General features: G+C 38.0%; 1 protein-coding gene and 1 pseudogene across 34 annotated transcripts in view; both read left to right on the top strand.

The window, feature by feature from the left end:
- Positions 1-14,165, top strand: part of LOC149474319 (protocadherin gamma-C5-like) — a 561,663-nt gene that overhangs the window by 352,253 nt on the left and 195,245 nt on the right. Inside the window, exon 1 of one of the 34 annotated variants that reach the window (XM_089654053.1) lies at positions 10,307-12,895. The exons of the other annotated variants lie outside the window; for them this stretch is intronic. Within the exon in view, the coding sequence (XP_089510179.1) occupies positions 10,448-12,895 (2,448 nt within the window). The 5' untranslated portion in view covers positions 10,307-10,447. Of the gene's footprint in view, positions 1-10,306; positions 12,896-14,165 lie in introns of those variants that run through there. 34 annotated transcript variants of the gene reach the window in all.
- On the top strand, positions 3,888-6,534 carry LOC149474320 (protocadherin gamma-C5 pseudogene; annotated as a pseudogene).

Here is a 14,165-nt window from a genome sequence, read left to right as displayed (position 1 = left end):
ATATGTTGAAAGAATCACGATATGGAGATGGAGTTTATTATTTAGTAGTTTTTTGTTTATATTTATATAATTTTTTCACATTGGAATTTTATATACATTATTGGTTAACAGTAAGAGAAGCATGGCATGATCATTTTATGTTTTTTCTATACTTCCACATTATGGTACATTTACTTTATGAGCTTGCACTCCTCAAACACTGACAGATCTATGCTGTCACTCGCTGCTTTGTTTCCCCTACCACCATTATCTTGTTTGATGCTTCTTCCGGGTCTCCCATCATCCTCTTCAGTCCATTTGTCAACTACCTCAAATACCCTGTTCAACTATCGTAGAACAGGGTATTTATCATACAAACAAATGGGAAAAGTAGAAGTTTTGCAGGTAATCTAATCTAAACCATGTTTTTTTTTATTGCTCAGTTTTTATTGGTAGTAATGTTATTCAACTAATGAGCACATCAAGTGTATAATGTGTGAACAATGACTGAGGTCAGGTTTGTCTGTCTGTGGTTAGAATTAGCACAATAATACTTCACTGTTATGAAAATTCTCTGACAGCATCATTTAATGCAGGGGTAGGCAACCTTAAATAGGTGGCGATATACCTGAACAACATGGCCAACGTCAACCGATGCACCAGGCACTGTGTCACCTCCTCGCCCCTGATTTAACCTCTAATTGCTGTACTACTATGTCACAAATGAGTGCATGGCACGGCAATCATGGGTTTGAATCAGGTGGTGAGGAGGCAACATAACACCTCCTCACCACCTGTCAAACACACTCAGATCACTTTGCAGAGGAGCAGCAGTGCCTGCTGCACTTGTGAATGAGCTGTTAGTTACATCTGGCAGCGGCACCCTTAGGGCTTGTTCACATGTAAAGTTGGGGGGTGGTAAAACCCTGTGGTTGAGTCATGGTTTTACTGCCCCCAATCCCTACCCCTTTTAGCTGCTGAAGCAGTAGCCAAAGGTGCCCCAACAGCAATTACACCCCCTGTTGCTTTTGGTGGGTGCTACCACCTGCCAATCAGACCCTTTTAAGTAAATGGGACCACTTTGCAAACACCCCGTAGCTGCATGCTTCTGCAGGGTCCAAGGGGTTAAAGCAGGTGGTGAGAAAGCAACACACCGCTGCCTGTTTAACGCCTTGTTTTCTGTACTGCACAAGGTTGTAGGGCACTTGCAGAGCAGCCTTATTCACTCAATGGGTCATGCTTGGCAGGTGCTACACCCACCAATCATGACAGGGTGTAGGAGCCAGTGCTACAGAGGAGACTCGGCTTGCTCCCTACTATAGCTCCAACTTTACAAGTAGTTCCTCTGCATTGCACTCTGTTTGATACTCTGAGATGGCAGGTCAGCAAGCCCAACATTAACCAGAAACCGGCGCTCAAATCTCTCTTGCGGCACTCAAAATACAATCCCCTTTTTTTTCTTTTTTTCTCGTTTTACAATGCTATTCACTTATTCTGGGCTCGCAACAGGACGGCTGACCGCTGCGGTTTCCTACACAGGAGACCGCTAGATTTGCCATCACTCGGTCCCCTCACACTGCACTCTTCCACCCTCAACATGCAGCACTTCCGTATATCGGAAGGAAAATGGTGCAGGTTTTGGTGAATGCAGGATCGGCACCTCACCCGGCGTGCATGCGCAGTGTTCCCGGATCAGCTCACAAGCTTCATGCATTGACATTTTTATGTACTCACATGCTATGGACGCCATGACAGTCAACCATCTTTAGTGCTTGGAAAAAATCTGTTTTGAAGTTTTTTACCATTTAAAGGAGCAGATCGATCTTTGTGCATTTTACATGCACAGACCTAAAGTTACATTCAAGCCCATTCATAGTACATTATTTCTTATATGATCTCAATCAGTCCATCTGTTAAGCGCTATTTATCGCCATTGGTTGTTACTTTTATTGCCATCTTTTGCTATCACCATTGCTATGGCTGTTTCTTAGTCCACTGTTTATTCATTGATTGCTACAGTGAATGTCTCTCGCTTAGAGTAGTTACTCACTACATGTTTGGGGACCTCTTTCTCCCCTCTTTTTTTTTTGTTGTTGGGTGTCATTTGGGACGTTTCTTGCAGAATCCCCCTCCCCCCCTTGTTGCACAGAAGGGGAGCTGCCGGGGTTCTCACTGCCATTTAGTTCCATATATAAGGATCCTTCCCATGCATTGTGCTTTCATCAGTTGCTCTGAGGAAGGGAGTTTGACTCCCAAAACATGTTAGAACTTTACCTGAGGACCCATGATGTCCACGACTGGCATCCTTTGACTTCTTGTCTCTGTTTTTATTACCTTTTTGGCTTGTGAGTATGTTTTTGTATTTTTAAATAAATTTCATATTATCACGGTAATGCAGGAGGAGAGTGCGCCCTGTTTTGTTCTTTTCTGCCAGCAAGCCCAGACCGATCTACTAGTCACCTGGCCGAGAAATATTGACCCCCGATTTAATGTTTCACCACTGTTATTATTAGTTTGTGTTTTTTGTATTATTTTTTTTCACAATTTTACTTGGTTGATATTGAAAAAAAACCTGTTGCATTTATATGTAATAACTCCAGGTATAATTTGTACTTTATATGCAATGAATGTTTCAGGTAACTCTGTCTATGCAGGGAAACATTCGCTTTAAAATGCAGCACAGCAATGAGCCCATCTGTCTGTCACTCTACTTTAACTTTCCTTGAGTATACTTATTGCCCGCTTGTGAACTAATTTCTGCTGCTTCATCTCATGCTCCAGCTCTGCTGTACAGTTACAGCAAGAAGCTGATACCAAGTAAAATTAACTGCTTGTATTAAAAAAAGTAAAAATGTATTAATTGCAGAGCTGCATTAATACATACCTTTTTTATTTACCTGTGTCCATGTGCTAAGTGAATCTGTATAGGAGTGGTTTCATAATTATCAATCAGCTGCTGTACCTGCAGGGCTCTAATAAGGAAAACTGCAGGGTTTGCATCTCTTTAGACGTCCTTTCCTTTGGAAGTATCTCACCAAAAATGACATTTTTGTTGCAGGGGATGCCCAAAATCTGGCTCGTATCTTAGTGCAGACTTCTGGGAAAATCAGTAAGCCAATCACACAAGTAGGAAATGACATACCCGTGGGGTGTTCTGTATACCATCTGTGTGCAGAACACTTCCAGGTAGCCATATTGCATTGCATTTTAGAGAAAATTACAGCGTTGCAGATTGAAAAAGGAAAGAACATTTTTAATATCATTCAATTGCAATATGACTTGTGTTGCATTGTATACACTATATTATGTATTTTTTTATTTGCAGAATTTTTTTTCACAAAAGTGCTTACGCTTTATGCTATAACATTTTTCACCCAAACACAAATATAAATTTCAAAAGAGCTATAATGTATTTTAACCAATGTACCAAACTACGCTTTAAGAACTGGGAATAACCTGACAGTTGCGGTACACTGTGGAATTGATTTACTACAACTGGAAAGTACAAAATCTGGTGCAGCTGTACATGATAGCCAATCAGTTTCTTACTTCATCTTGTTCATTAAATCTTTGACAACAAAACCTGGAAGCTGATCGGTTTCTATGCAGAGTTGCTGCAGATTTTGCACTCTCCAGTTTTAGTAGATCACCCCTTTATTTATAATACATTTCTTTGCAACTTCCAGAACAATATGCATTCATGAAAGCCAGAAAAGTATATAATGCCTATTTTTATTAATCATTAAAGCAATATATAGGAAATACTGTTATATAAAAATGTCTGGATTTCTTCACTTTAAATTGGTGGGTGAGGTTTGCATTATTGGCCAGAAGAGGGCAGGATTAGCACACTTAGCAGCACAGCTAGATCTATTCAAGCTAGCTCAGCGCTCTCCTCCCCCTGGCTCAGTGATTCACCCTCCCATCTTTCCTCCTCACACACAAAGACGAGCTACTAAACAGAAAAGACAATGCAGTGGACATGTTTTTCTCTGGATGGATTATTTTATGTTAAGAAGAGAATTTGACAGCTATAGGCATTGTGGATTACAAAGGATCTATGTTCCATCAAATATCAAGAAAACATTGTAAGATATGGACATCAGAGACTGCTTTCTGTGTTGGAAATGGCAAGTAGCTTTCTCCCTTCTCCTTTGTAGCTGGGGCTGGGTCTCTGGGCAGCTTCGTTATTCTATTGTGGAGGAGTCTGATCCAGGGACATGGGTAGGAAATGTAGCTCAGGATCTGGGCATGAGACGTGCAGAGATTTCTCAGCGCAGATTACATTTATCATATGAGAAATACCAAAAATATTTTACTGTAAATAAGGAAAATGGAGGCTTGACTATTAATGACAGGATTGATAGGGAGATCCTGTGTGGATCCAGTGTGAACTGTGTGATGAATTTAGAGGTGGTTGCTGAAAATCCACTAGAGCTCTTTAGTCTAGACATAGAGATTCAGGATATTAATGATAATGCTCCTAGGTTCCTAGCTAATGATTATCTTATTGAAATTACAGAATTGTTGACAAGCCCTGGTATTCAGTTTGCTTTAGAAATAGCAAAGGATTTGGATGTTGGTGTTAATGGTGTTAGTCAGTACATATTAAACACAAATCCTTATTTCTCATTATCTGTAAAGAATCGTAAGGATGGCACTCTCATCCCTCAGCTGATATTAGAGAAGGTGTTAGATAGGGAAGAGAAACAGAAACACAATCTTATCCTCACTGCTATAGATGGTGGAGAACCAGCTAGATCAGGATCCTGTCATATCACAGTCACAGTGTTAGATATTAATGACAATCCACCAGTCTTTGATCAGCCAGTGTATAAGATAAAACTAAAGGAAAATGTCCCTTTAAATACTATTGTGTTATCATTAAATGCAACAGATCTGGACGAGGGGGCAAATGGAGAAATTCAGTATTATTTTGATAGTCATACTTCAGAATCTTCAAGGCAGTTATTTGATTTAAATCAGAATAGTGGAGAAATTTTTGTCAAAGGATATGTGGATTATGAAGAGTTAAATTTTCATGAACTATCAATAAAAGCAGAAGATAAAGGATTACCAAGACTGATAGGGAATTGTCTGGTTCAGGTAGAAATAGAAGATGTCAATGATAATGCCCCAGAAATTTCTTTCTCCTCTTTGACAAATGAGATTCCAGAAAATATACCACTAGGAACAAGCGTGGGTATAATTAATGTGAAGGATAGGGATTCAGGAAAAAATGGTGAAATACAATTGACTATGTCACCACAATTACCTTTTAGGATCATTGCAGTTAAAAATCATTATTCATTGGTCACTGATGGGAATCTGGATAGAGAAAAAATAGCCCAATACACTATTGAGCTGACAGCTTCTGATTTAGGGACTCCAACTTTGTCTGCTAAGATGACTGTTATTCTCAGGGTTTCTGATGTTAATGATAATGCACCAATATTTTCACAATCTACCTATAATGCTTTCATTAAGGAAAGCAGTGACCCAGGGACTCTTCTATGTACAGTGTCTGCTGCTGATGCAGATGAGGGGATGAACTCTCATTTAGTTTACTCTATAGTGGAGACCCAGATAGATGGATCCTCTGTATCTTCTTTTGTTTATATAAATTCTAACAATGGTGATTTATATGCTCAGCGTTCCTTTGACTATGAGCACATTCAAACTCTACAAATCACTATAAAAGTAGAGGATTCTGGATCTCCGAAGTTATTTTCTACGGTCCTTGTCTTTATATTCATATTGGATACAAATGACAACTCCCCCACCCTGCTGTATCCGGAACACTCTGAGGATCTTATTGTCCAAGAGAGGATCCCAAAATCTACAAGTGCTGGATATCTGGTGACAAAACTGACTGCAGTGGATCTGGACTCTGGTCACAATGCCTGGTTGGCCTTTAACCTCATTGACCCTGGCAGTTCTCTATTCCAAGTGTCTAAACATACTGGAGAGGTCAGGACTATAAGAGGATTCCAGGAAGGAGAAATTATGGAGCAGCAACTTATTATCTCTATCTGTGATCATGGGGATCCTCCATTATTTACTACTGTCACTGTAGTTGTCAGTATAGCAGATGATGTTGTAGTAGAAAGACCTAAATCTGGGGATTTTCTCACAAACTCTAAACCACCAACAGATATGACATTATATTTAATTGTTTCTCTTGTGGCAATCAGTTTGGTTTCCCTTGTCACATTCATTATATTACTGGTGAAATGTCTGAGAAAGGAAAGTTATGGTTTTGGTAGCAGTTGCTGTTATCTTAGTGGATCTGACACTAAGTCATATATAGATCAGTATCAGCCGGCTCTTTTCCTGAACACAGATGGAACCTTAAAATACATGGAAGTCAGGATGGTTCCTCCAGGAGTACAGGGACAATGTTATCAAACTAATGTGCCCCCAGCCCCTCAACAGCGGGATTCTGCTTTCCTGCAGTCTCTGGATTTTCCCCAGTTACAAGAACTAGTTAAAGACAATGATAGCACATCGGACACAAGCTGCCTGAATGATCCAAGCAAGGTGAGTTATATTTAAAACTACTATATTTTCCTTTATTAATTTAATGTGTAAAAAATAATACTGTGGGGTAAACCACGCTGATCCCTGCTCTGAAACCGCTTGAACTGTCCAGGGACAGTAAAAGATAAATTCTTTCATTTTAAAAATGTTGTTTTTTGTTATTGAACACATTTAAATTTAAAGCATAATGTATTCATGACCTAGGAGCTCATGTGCTTTCCATGGATAACAGCACTACTGTATTGTGGGGAGGGGGGGGATATGGCATGTATATGTGTGTGTGTATATATATATATATATATATATATATATATATATATATATTATATATTGCACACACACACATGATATGTGACAATTTATTTCCAGGAATGCCAGCGGCATAGCATTATGGTGATTAGTTACTTGGTCATTTACATGTGAGCATGTTCTGACATGTTCTAACTTGCACTCCCCTGCGTCACAGACCACTACTCAGTTTTTATGGATTATATGAAGTATTAACGTGTGTGTGGTTTGGGCTGTTGGCTGAAAATGAGTGACAGGAATCTGGAGCAGCGGATTAACATCAACTTTTGCATGGAAATTGGCAAAAGTGCGAGTGAAAAGTTAGCTGTGTTCCAACAGGCCTATAGTGATTATTCCATGAACAAATCAAGTGTTTTTGGATAGCATAGGTGGTCTAGGGAGGGGCAAGAAAATGAGAAGAGAGGAGGTGGGCAGCCAAAAATGCAAAGGACAGATTAAAATGTGGAGTGCAAACCCTCCTATGCTTAGATCAAAGATTTAGTGTGCGAATGATGGCAGAAGAATTGTACAGATTCTAACAGAAGATTTGGAAATGAGAAAGATTGCCACACAGTGCCACAAATCTTAACAGAAGATCAGAAAGAATGTTGTCTTCAAATTTCATCTAGTTTTTTTTTTTATAGTCCATTCTGAGAATTAAATTGTCACACCTCGTACATGATAATTCTATAGCCAAGCTATTACTATCAACATGCCAATTGATAATTGATGAAAATTATATAAAATGATACAGACAATCCTTAAAGTGTATATATTTTTTAATAATGCAGTATAAGTACTTGTTTATTTATTTTCTTTGTGTTAAACTGAGACTTTATAGTAAACCATCTTGATTGATTATTATTGATGGTTGATTTTTATTACATCATTTTAACTTATTTGTGTGGTTATTTGTTGTTTTTTTATAAAAACAGCAGTAAAAAAAAAATGGGAAAAGTACAAGTGTTGCATAAATTCTAATTCCAATTATCTTTTCTCTTGGCTCAGTTTACAAGAAGTAGTAAATCAAATGTTACTGTTAAATACTGCAAGGATTTAATAAATAATAACTGATTTAGTTGTATGTATACATCTCTTTTAAACAGTATTTTGTGTACTTTTGTGCTTTGGATTGGCACAGCAACAGGGTTGTCTGTTTGTTGCATTAAGAATATTTGCTGGTTCTACCTTATAGAGAAACTTTTATGAAAAATTTATCTTTCAAACCCTCTTGTGATTATGCTTCTCTGGCTGTCAGTCTAATCCTCTATTCGCATCACTTTGTTTGCTGCTATTGTTATTAGTTTGGTTTTTTTTTGCTACTGTCAGAATTGTTGTCTTTGCTTAAAAAAAAAGAATGAAACTAGCAATGCATTTATTAGGTCAGGGCTTAAAATTTCGAGTCTAGACCTACTAGCCAGGCACAAACCTTACTCTCCACCAGTTGCCCCACCCAACCTTGCCCAGGTCCGCCTCCAACCCCACCCTGGCCCGCCGCACAACCCCGCCCCCTTAAAGCTTATGAAATTACATTTTTCTTTAGAATAAAGAGTCCAAAATATAAAGCTGTATACAGTAATGTATATCCCAGCTCCCCTGTACTCCATTATAGTGATATGACATGTATGGAGTACTTACTCCTTGAGTCCCCCGCAGAGGTGGAGAGGGTGTCTGCTCTCAGTGGAAGAGAGCAAACCTCTCCTGCACCTGTCCCCTCAGCGGTGGTGCCGAAGAAGCCGGAAACCGGAACTCGGCTTCACAATGAGGCTTGGAGTGCAGCCGCTCCATCATCTGTGCTCGCCACTAGAGAATTTCTCCTCGCATTTGGTGAGGGGAGAGCTGCTTTTTCAAGCCCTGTATTAGGTGTATGACACTAATGTGATCGTGATGCTTACAGGTACAGCTATCTATAGTTTTAGGATACCAAGTAATGGTTTTATTTTATATTCTGTGCATGTTGCAGGATAAGGTGAACTTAAACAAGGAAACATCACCTTAACATGGTCGTATGATTTTTCTTTTGCTCTCAGGACTCAATGTATTGTTTACTTGTATTTAGGTAACCTAACTGAAAAAAGTCAACTCTCTACCTTGTTGCTATCATACATGTTGGGGTAAAGTGAGCACTTGACACATGCTTGTATTATAAATCCAGTATTTTAGTACCAAATATATATGTAAAGCGCTGCGTAAATTGACTGAACTATACAAGTACCTGAAAGATATAAATAATACAGATCAATACTACATGGTTAAAGTCATTGCTGTTCTCTTACCTCTTGCCAGCATGTTTGGTGCTAAGCTGACAAACTTTTTGTCAAAGAAATAGAGCTTTGATTGTTATAGAGTGTTGCCCTTAACTCTTCTTGTATAAATATTGCTGTGCTGGAAAGTTTAGGAAACCATTATCAACACAGATTCAGGTATATATGCTAGTTGTATAGTTGCATACATTTTGATTGAATATATAACTGAATTAAATTTTGTGTGTTTTGAAGCTTACTTGGAGTTTAGCTTTGCCTGTTCTGCTAATTTGGTTTCTTGCATCTAAACAAAAATATTCAGCAGATATATTAATTTAAATTAGTTTACCTGATAAGTGTATAATGTTCCTTTTAGCCAACCACAAGTTTGTATGACATTACATACAAATGAAAAACTACTGGAAAACTTTAAAGCTTTGTTCAGTACAAATATTCAAATCTTGTGTATGTGAGTTTGTTCAAGCACCATATTATATTTCTATGAAATATTAGAATATTATAACTATATTTATGAAAAGCAATACAAATTATACAGGATCCATGCCACAAAAAGTCACTCCATTAAAAGTGCAAACTCTAAATCATTAAAACCATTTTAAAAATGTTTGAAGTTTGTACATAGGGACAACCGCCCTGCAATAAATCAAGAATGTCAACCACAGTACACATAGGACTAAAAAAATAGCAAGCTGAATACTGAGAACATATCCTTTGATACATTTTTTTAGTTTTTTAAAGTTATGTTTCTTTTGCTATCATTGCTTTACCTTCAAGAGATCATTAAACTGTAGTTTTAGGTAAAATAAATTCCCACTGAAACACAAAAACAATCTTATTTAAGAGATACAGTACATTAGCTGGTGTACTATACTACTCTTTCAGCAATGGTCATGATAGTTGCTACACTGTAGGCATAATACATTTCTTTGTAGTTAACAAAATATAATGCATTCATTAACAATAAAAGAACATGTAATACCTATTTTTTAATTTCTTTTAAATTATACAATGTATATACTGTAGGTATATTATAGTGTTACAGAAGAAATTGGCATCTTTACTGATTTTTTTTTTATTAAATTGGTGGATGCAGTTCATATTATTAGCCAAAAGAGAGCAGCCTTGGTATGTTTAGCTTCACAGCTAGATTAGTTCTAGCTAAGCCTGCACTCTCCTCCCCCTGGCTCAGTGATTCACCCTCCCATCTTCGATCACACACAAAGAGGAGCTGCTGTTCAGAAAAGACAATGCCGTGGATGTGTTTTTCTCAGGATGGATTATTTTTTCAATGCTTAGAAGATAATTTTGATAGCTAAATGCATTGTGGATTACACAGGATCTATGTTCCATCAAATTTTAAGGAAACATTGTAAGATATGGACATCAGAGATTGCTGTCTGTGTTGGAAATGGCAAGTAGCTTTCTCCCTTCTCCTTTGTAGCTGGGGCTGGGTCTCTGGGCAGCTTCATTATTCTATTGTGGAGGAGTCTGATCCAGGGACATGGGTAGGAAATGTAGCTCAGGATCTGGGCATAAAACGTGCAGAGATTTCTCAGCGCAGTTTACATTTATCATCTGAGAAATACCAAAAATATTTTACTGTAAATAAGGAAAATGGAGGCTTGATTATTAATGACAGGATTGATAGAGAGACCCTGTGTGGATCCAGTGTGAGCTGTGTGCTGAATTTAGAGGTGGTTGCTGAAAATCCTTTAGAGCTTTTTAGTCTAGATATAGAGATTCAGGATATTAATGATAATTCTCCCACATTCTTAACTACTGAATATCTTATTGAAATTTCAGAAATATTCACAAGTGCTGGCACTCAGTTTGCCTTGGAAATTGCAAAAGATCTAGATGTTGGTATTAATGGTGTTAGTCAGTACATATTGAACACAAATCCTTATTTCTCATTATCTGTAAAAAATCGTGTAGACGGCACTCTCATCCCTCAGCTGATATTAGAGAAGGTGTTAGATAGGGAGGAGAAGCAAGAACACAATCTTATTCTCACTGCTATTGATGGAGGAGAACCAGCTAGATCAGGATCCTGTCATGTCACAATAAAAGTGTTAGATATTAATGACAATCCACCAGCTTTTGATCAGTCAGTTTATAAGATCAAGCTGAAGGAAAATCTCCCTTTAAATACAGTTGTATTGTTATTAAATGCAACAGATTTGGATGAGGGGGCAAATGGAGAAATTCGTTATTATTTTGATAGTCACACTTCTGAAACCTCAAGGCATTTATTTGGTGTGAATCAACACAGTGGAGAAATCTTTGTCAAAGGAAATATTGATTTTGAAGAAACACATCTTCATGAATTATCAATAAAAGCAGAAGATAAAGGATTACCCAGATTGATAGGGAATTGTCTGGTTCAGGTAGAAATAGAAGATATTAATGATAATTCCCCAGAAATTTCTTTTATCTTTTTGACAAATGAGATTCCAGAAAATATACCACTAGGAACAACTGTGGGAGTAATTAATGTGAGAGATAAGGATTCTGGGAAAAATGGTGAAATTCAATTGGATTTGTCTCCACAATTACCTTTTAAGATCATAACAGGTAAAAATCGCTATTCTCTGGTCACTGATGGGATTTTGGATAGAGAAAAAATGTCCCAATATACGTTTGAACTGACAGCTACTGATTTAGGCTCTCCAGCTCTGTCCACTAGGATGATTGTTAGTCTCAGGGTTTCTGATGTTAATGATAATGAACCGACATTTACACAATCTACCTATAATGCCTTCATTAAAGAGAACAGTGACCCTGGGACTCTTCTATGTTCAGTGTCTGCTACTGATACAGATGAGGGGGTTAACTCTAATTTAGTTTACTCTATAGTGGAAACCCAGATAGATGGATCCTCTGTATCCTCTTTTGTTTATATAAATTCTAATAATGGTCAAATATATGCTCAGCGTTCCTTTGACTATGAACACATTCAGACTCTACAAATCACTATAAAAGTAGAGGATTCTGGATCTCCAAAGTTATTTTCTACTGTCCCTGTCTTTATATTCATATTGGATACAAATGACAACTCCCCCACCCTGCTGTATCCAGAGCACTCTGAGGATCTCATTGTCCAAGAGAGGATCCCAAAATCTACAGGTGCTGGATATCTGGTGACAAAACTGACTGCAGTGGATCTGGACTCTGGTCACAATGCCTGGTTGGCCTTTAACCTCATTGACTCTGGCAGTCCTTCACTATTCCAAGTATCTAAACATACAGGGGAGATCAGGACTGTACGAGGATTTCAGGAGTCAGAAAATACAGAGCAACAACTTGTCATCTCTATAAGTGATCATGGGGATCCTCCATTATCTATTACTGTCACTGTAGTTGTCATGATAGCAGATGATGTTGTAATAGAAAGACCTAAATCTGGGGATTTTCTTACAAACTCTAAACCACCATCAGATATGACATTATATTTAATTGTTTCTCTTGTGGCAATTAGTTTAGTTTCCCTTGTCACATTCATTATATTACTGGTGAAATGTCTGAGAAAGGAAAGTTATGGTTTTGGTAGCAGTTGCTGTTATCTCAGTGGATCTGACACTAAGTCATATATAGATCAGTATCAGCCGGCTCTTTTCCTGAACACAGATGGAACCTTAAAATACATGGAAGTCAGGATGGTTCCTCCAGGAGTACAGGGACAATGTTATCAAACTAATGTGCCCCCAGCCCCTCAACAGCGGGATTCTGCTTTTCTACAGTCTCTGGATTTTCCCCAGTTACAAGAACTAGTTAAAGACAATGATAGCACATCGGACACAAGCTGCCTGAATGATCCAAGCAAGGTGAGTTATACTTTAAATCTACATTATTTTCATTTTATTAATTTAATGTGTAAAAAATAATAATGTAGAATTAAACATACTGAATCCTGCTCTGAAACTGCTTGAACTGTCCTGAGAAAGTGTACGATAAATGCCCTCAGTTTAAATACATTTTTTTTGTTACTGATGTCAATTCAATTTAGAGTAAAACATAGGATTAAAAAAAAAACCTCATTGATTTACAATTCTGTGAGGTTCCTGCACGACCTAGGGGCTCCTGAGCTTCCAATACATGTTTTGTTACAGCACAACACCACTGTACTGCATTTTAGGGGATTATGGCATTGCCATGTATTTGTATACATTCCTAAACTATTTCTAACTAAAGTTTGTCAATACCTATACATATCAGATTATTTCAGCTTTTACCCCATATTGTACATTTGTTTTCTTAGGTTTCATTTAAACAATGCTATATATATATATATATATATATATATATATATATATATATATGTACATTATATTGCCAAAAGTATTGGGACACCCCTTCAAATTATTGTTCCAATCACCTTCATGGCCACAGGTGTATAAAATCAAGCACCTAGGCATGCAGACTGCTTCTACAAACATTTGTGAAAGAATGGGTCGCTCTCAGGAGCTCCATGAATTCAAGTGATAGGTTGCCACCTGTGCGATAGTCCATCCGTAAAATTTTCATGCTACTAAATATTCCACAGCCAACAGTTAGTGGTATTATAACAAAGTGGAAGCAACTGGGAACAACAGCAACTCAGTCACAAAGTGGTAGGCCACGTAAAATGACAGAGTGGGGTCAGCGCATGCTGAAGTGCACAGTGCGCAGAAGTCACCAACTGTCTGCAGAGTCAATAGCTAAAGACCTCCAAACTTCATGTAGCCATCAGATTAGCACAACAACAGTGCATAGAAAGCTTCATGGAATGGGTTTCCATGGCCGAGCAGCTGCATCCAAGCCTTACATCACCAAGTGCAATGCAAAGCATCAGATGCAGTGGTGTAAAGCACGCCACCACTTGACTCTAGAGCAGTGGAGACTTGTTCTCTGGAGTGACAAATCACACTTCTCTGTCTAGCAATCTGATGGACATGTCTGGGTTTGGTGGTTGCCAGGAGAACGGTACATGCTTAACTGCATTGTGCCAAGTGTAAAATTTGGTGAAGGGGGGATTATGGTGTAGGGCTGTTTTTCAGGGGTTGGGCTTTGCCCCTTAGTTACAGTGAAGGAAACTCTTAAGGCATCAGCATACCA

Source organism: Staurois parvus, unplaced genomic scaffold, assembly GCF_062004578.1.
Source record: "Staurois parvus isolate SC_StPar_1 unplaced genomic scaffold, SC_StPar_1.0 ptg000006l, whole genome shotgun sequence".
NCBI classification, from domain to species: Eukaryota; Metazoa; Chordata; class Amphibia; order Anura; family Ranidae; genus Staurois; species Staurois parvus.
Note: the sequence above shows the minus strand (reverse complement) of the source record. Positions and strands in the feature narration are given on the sequence as shown.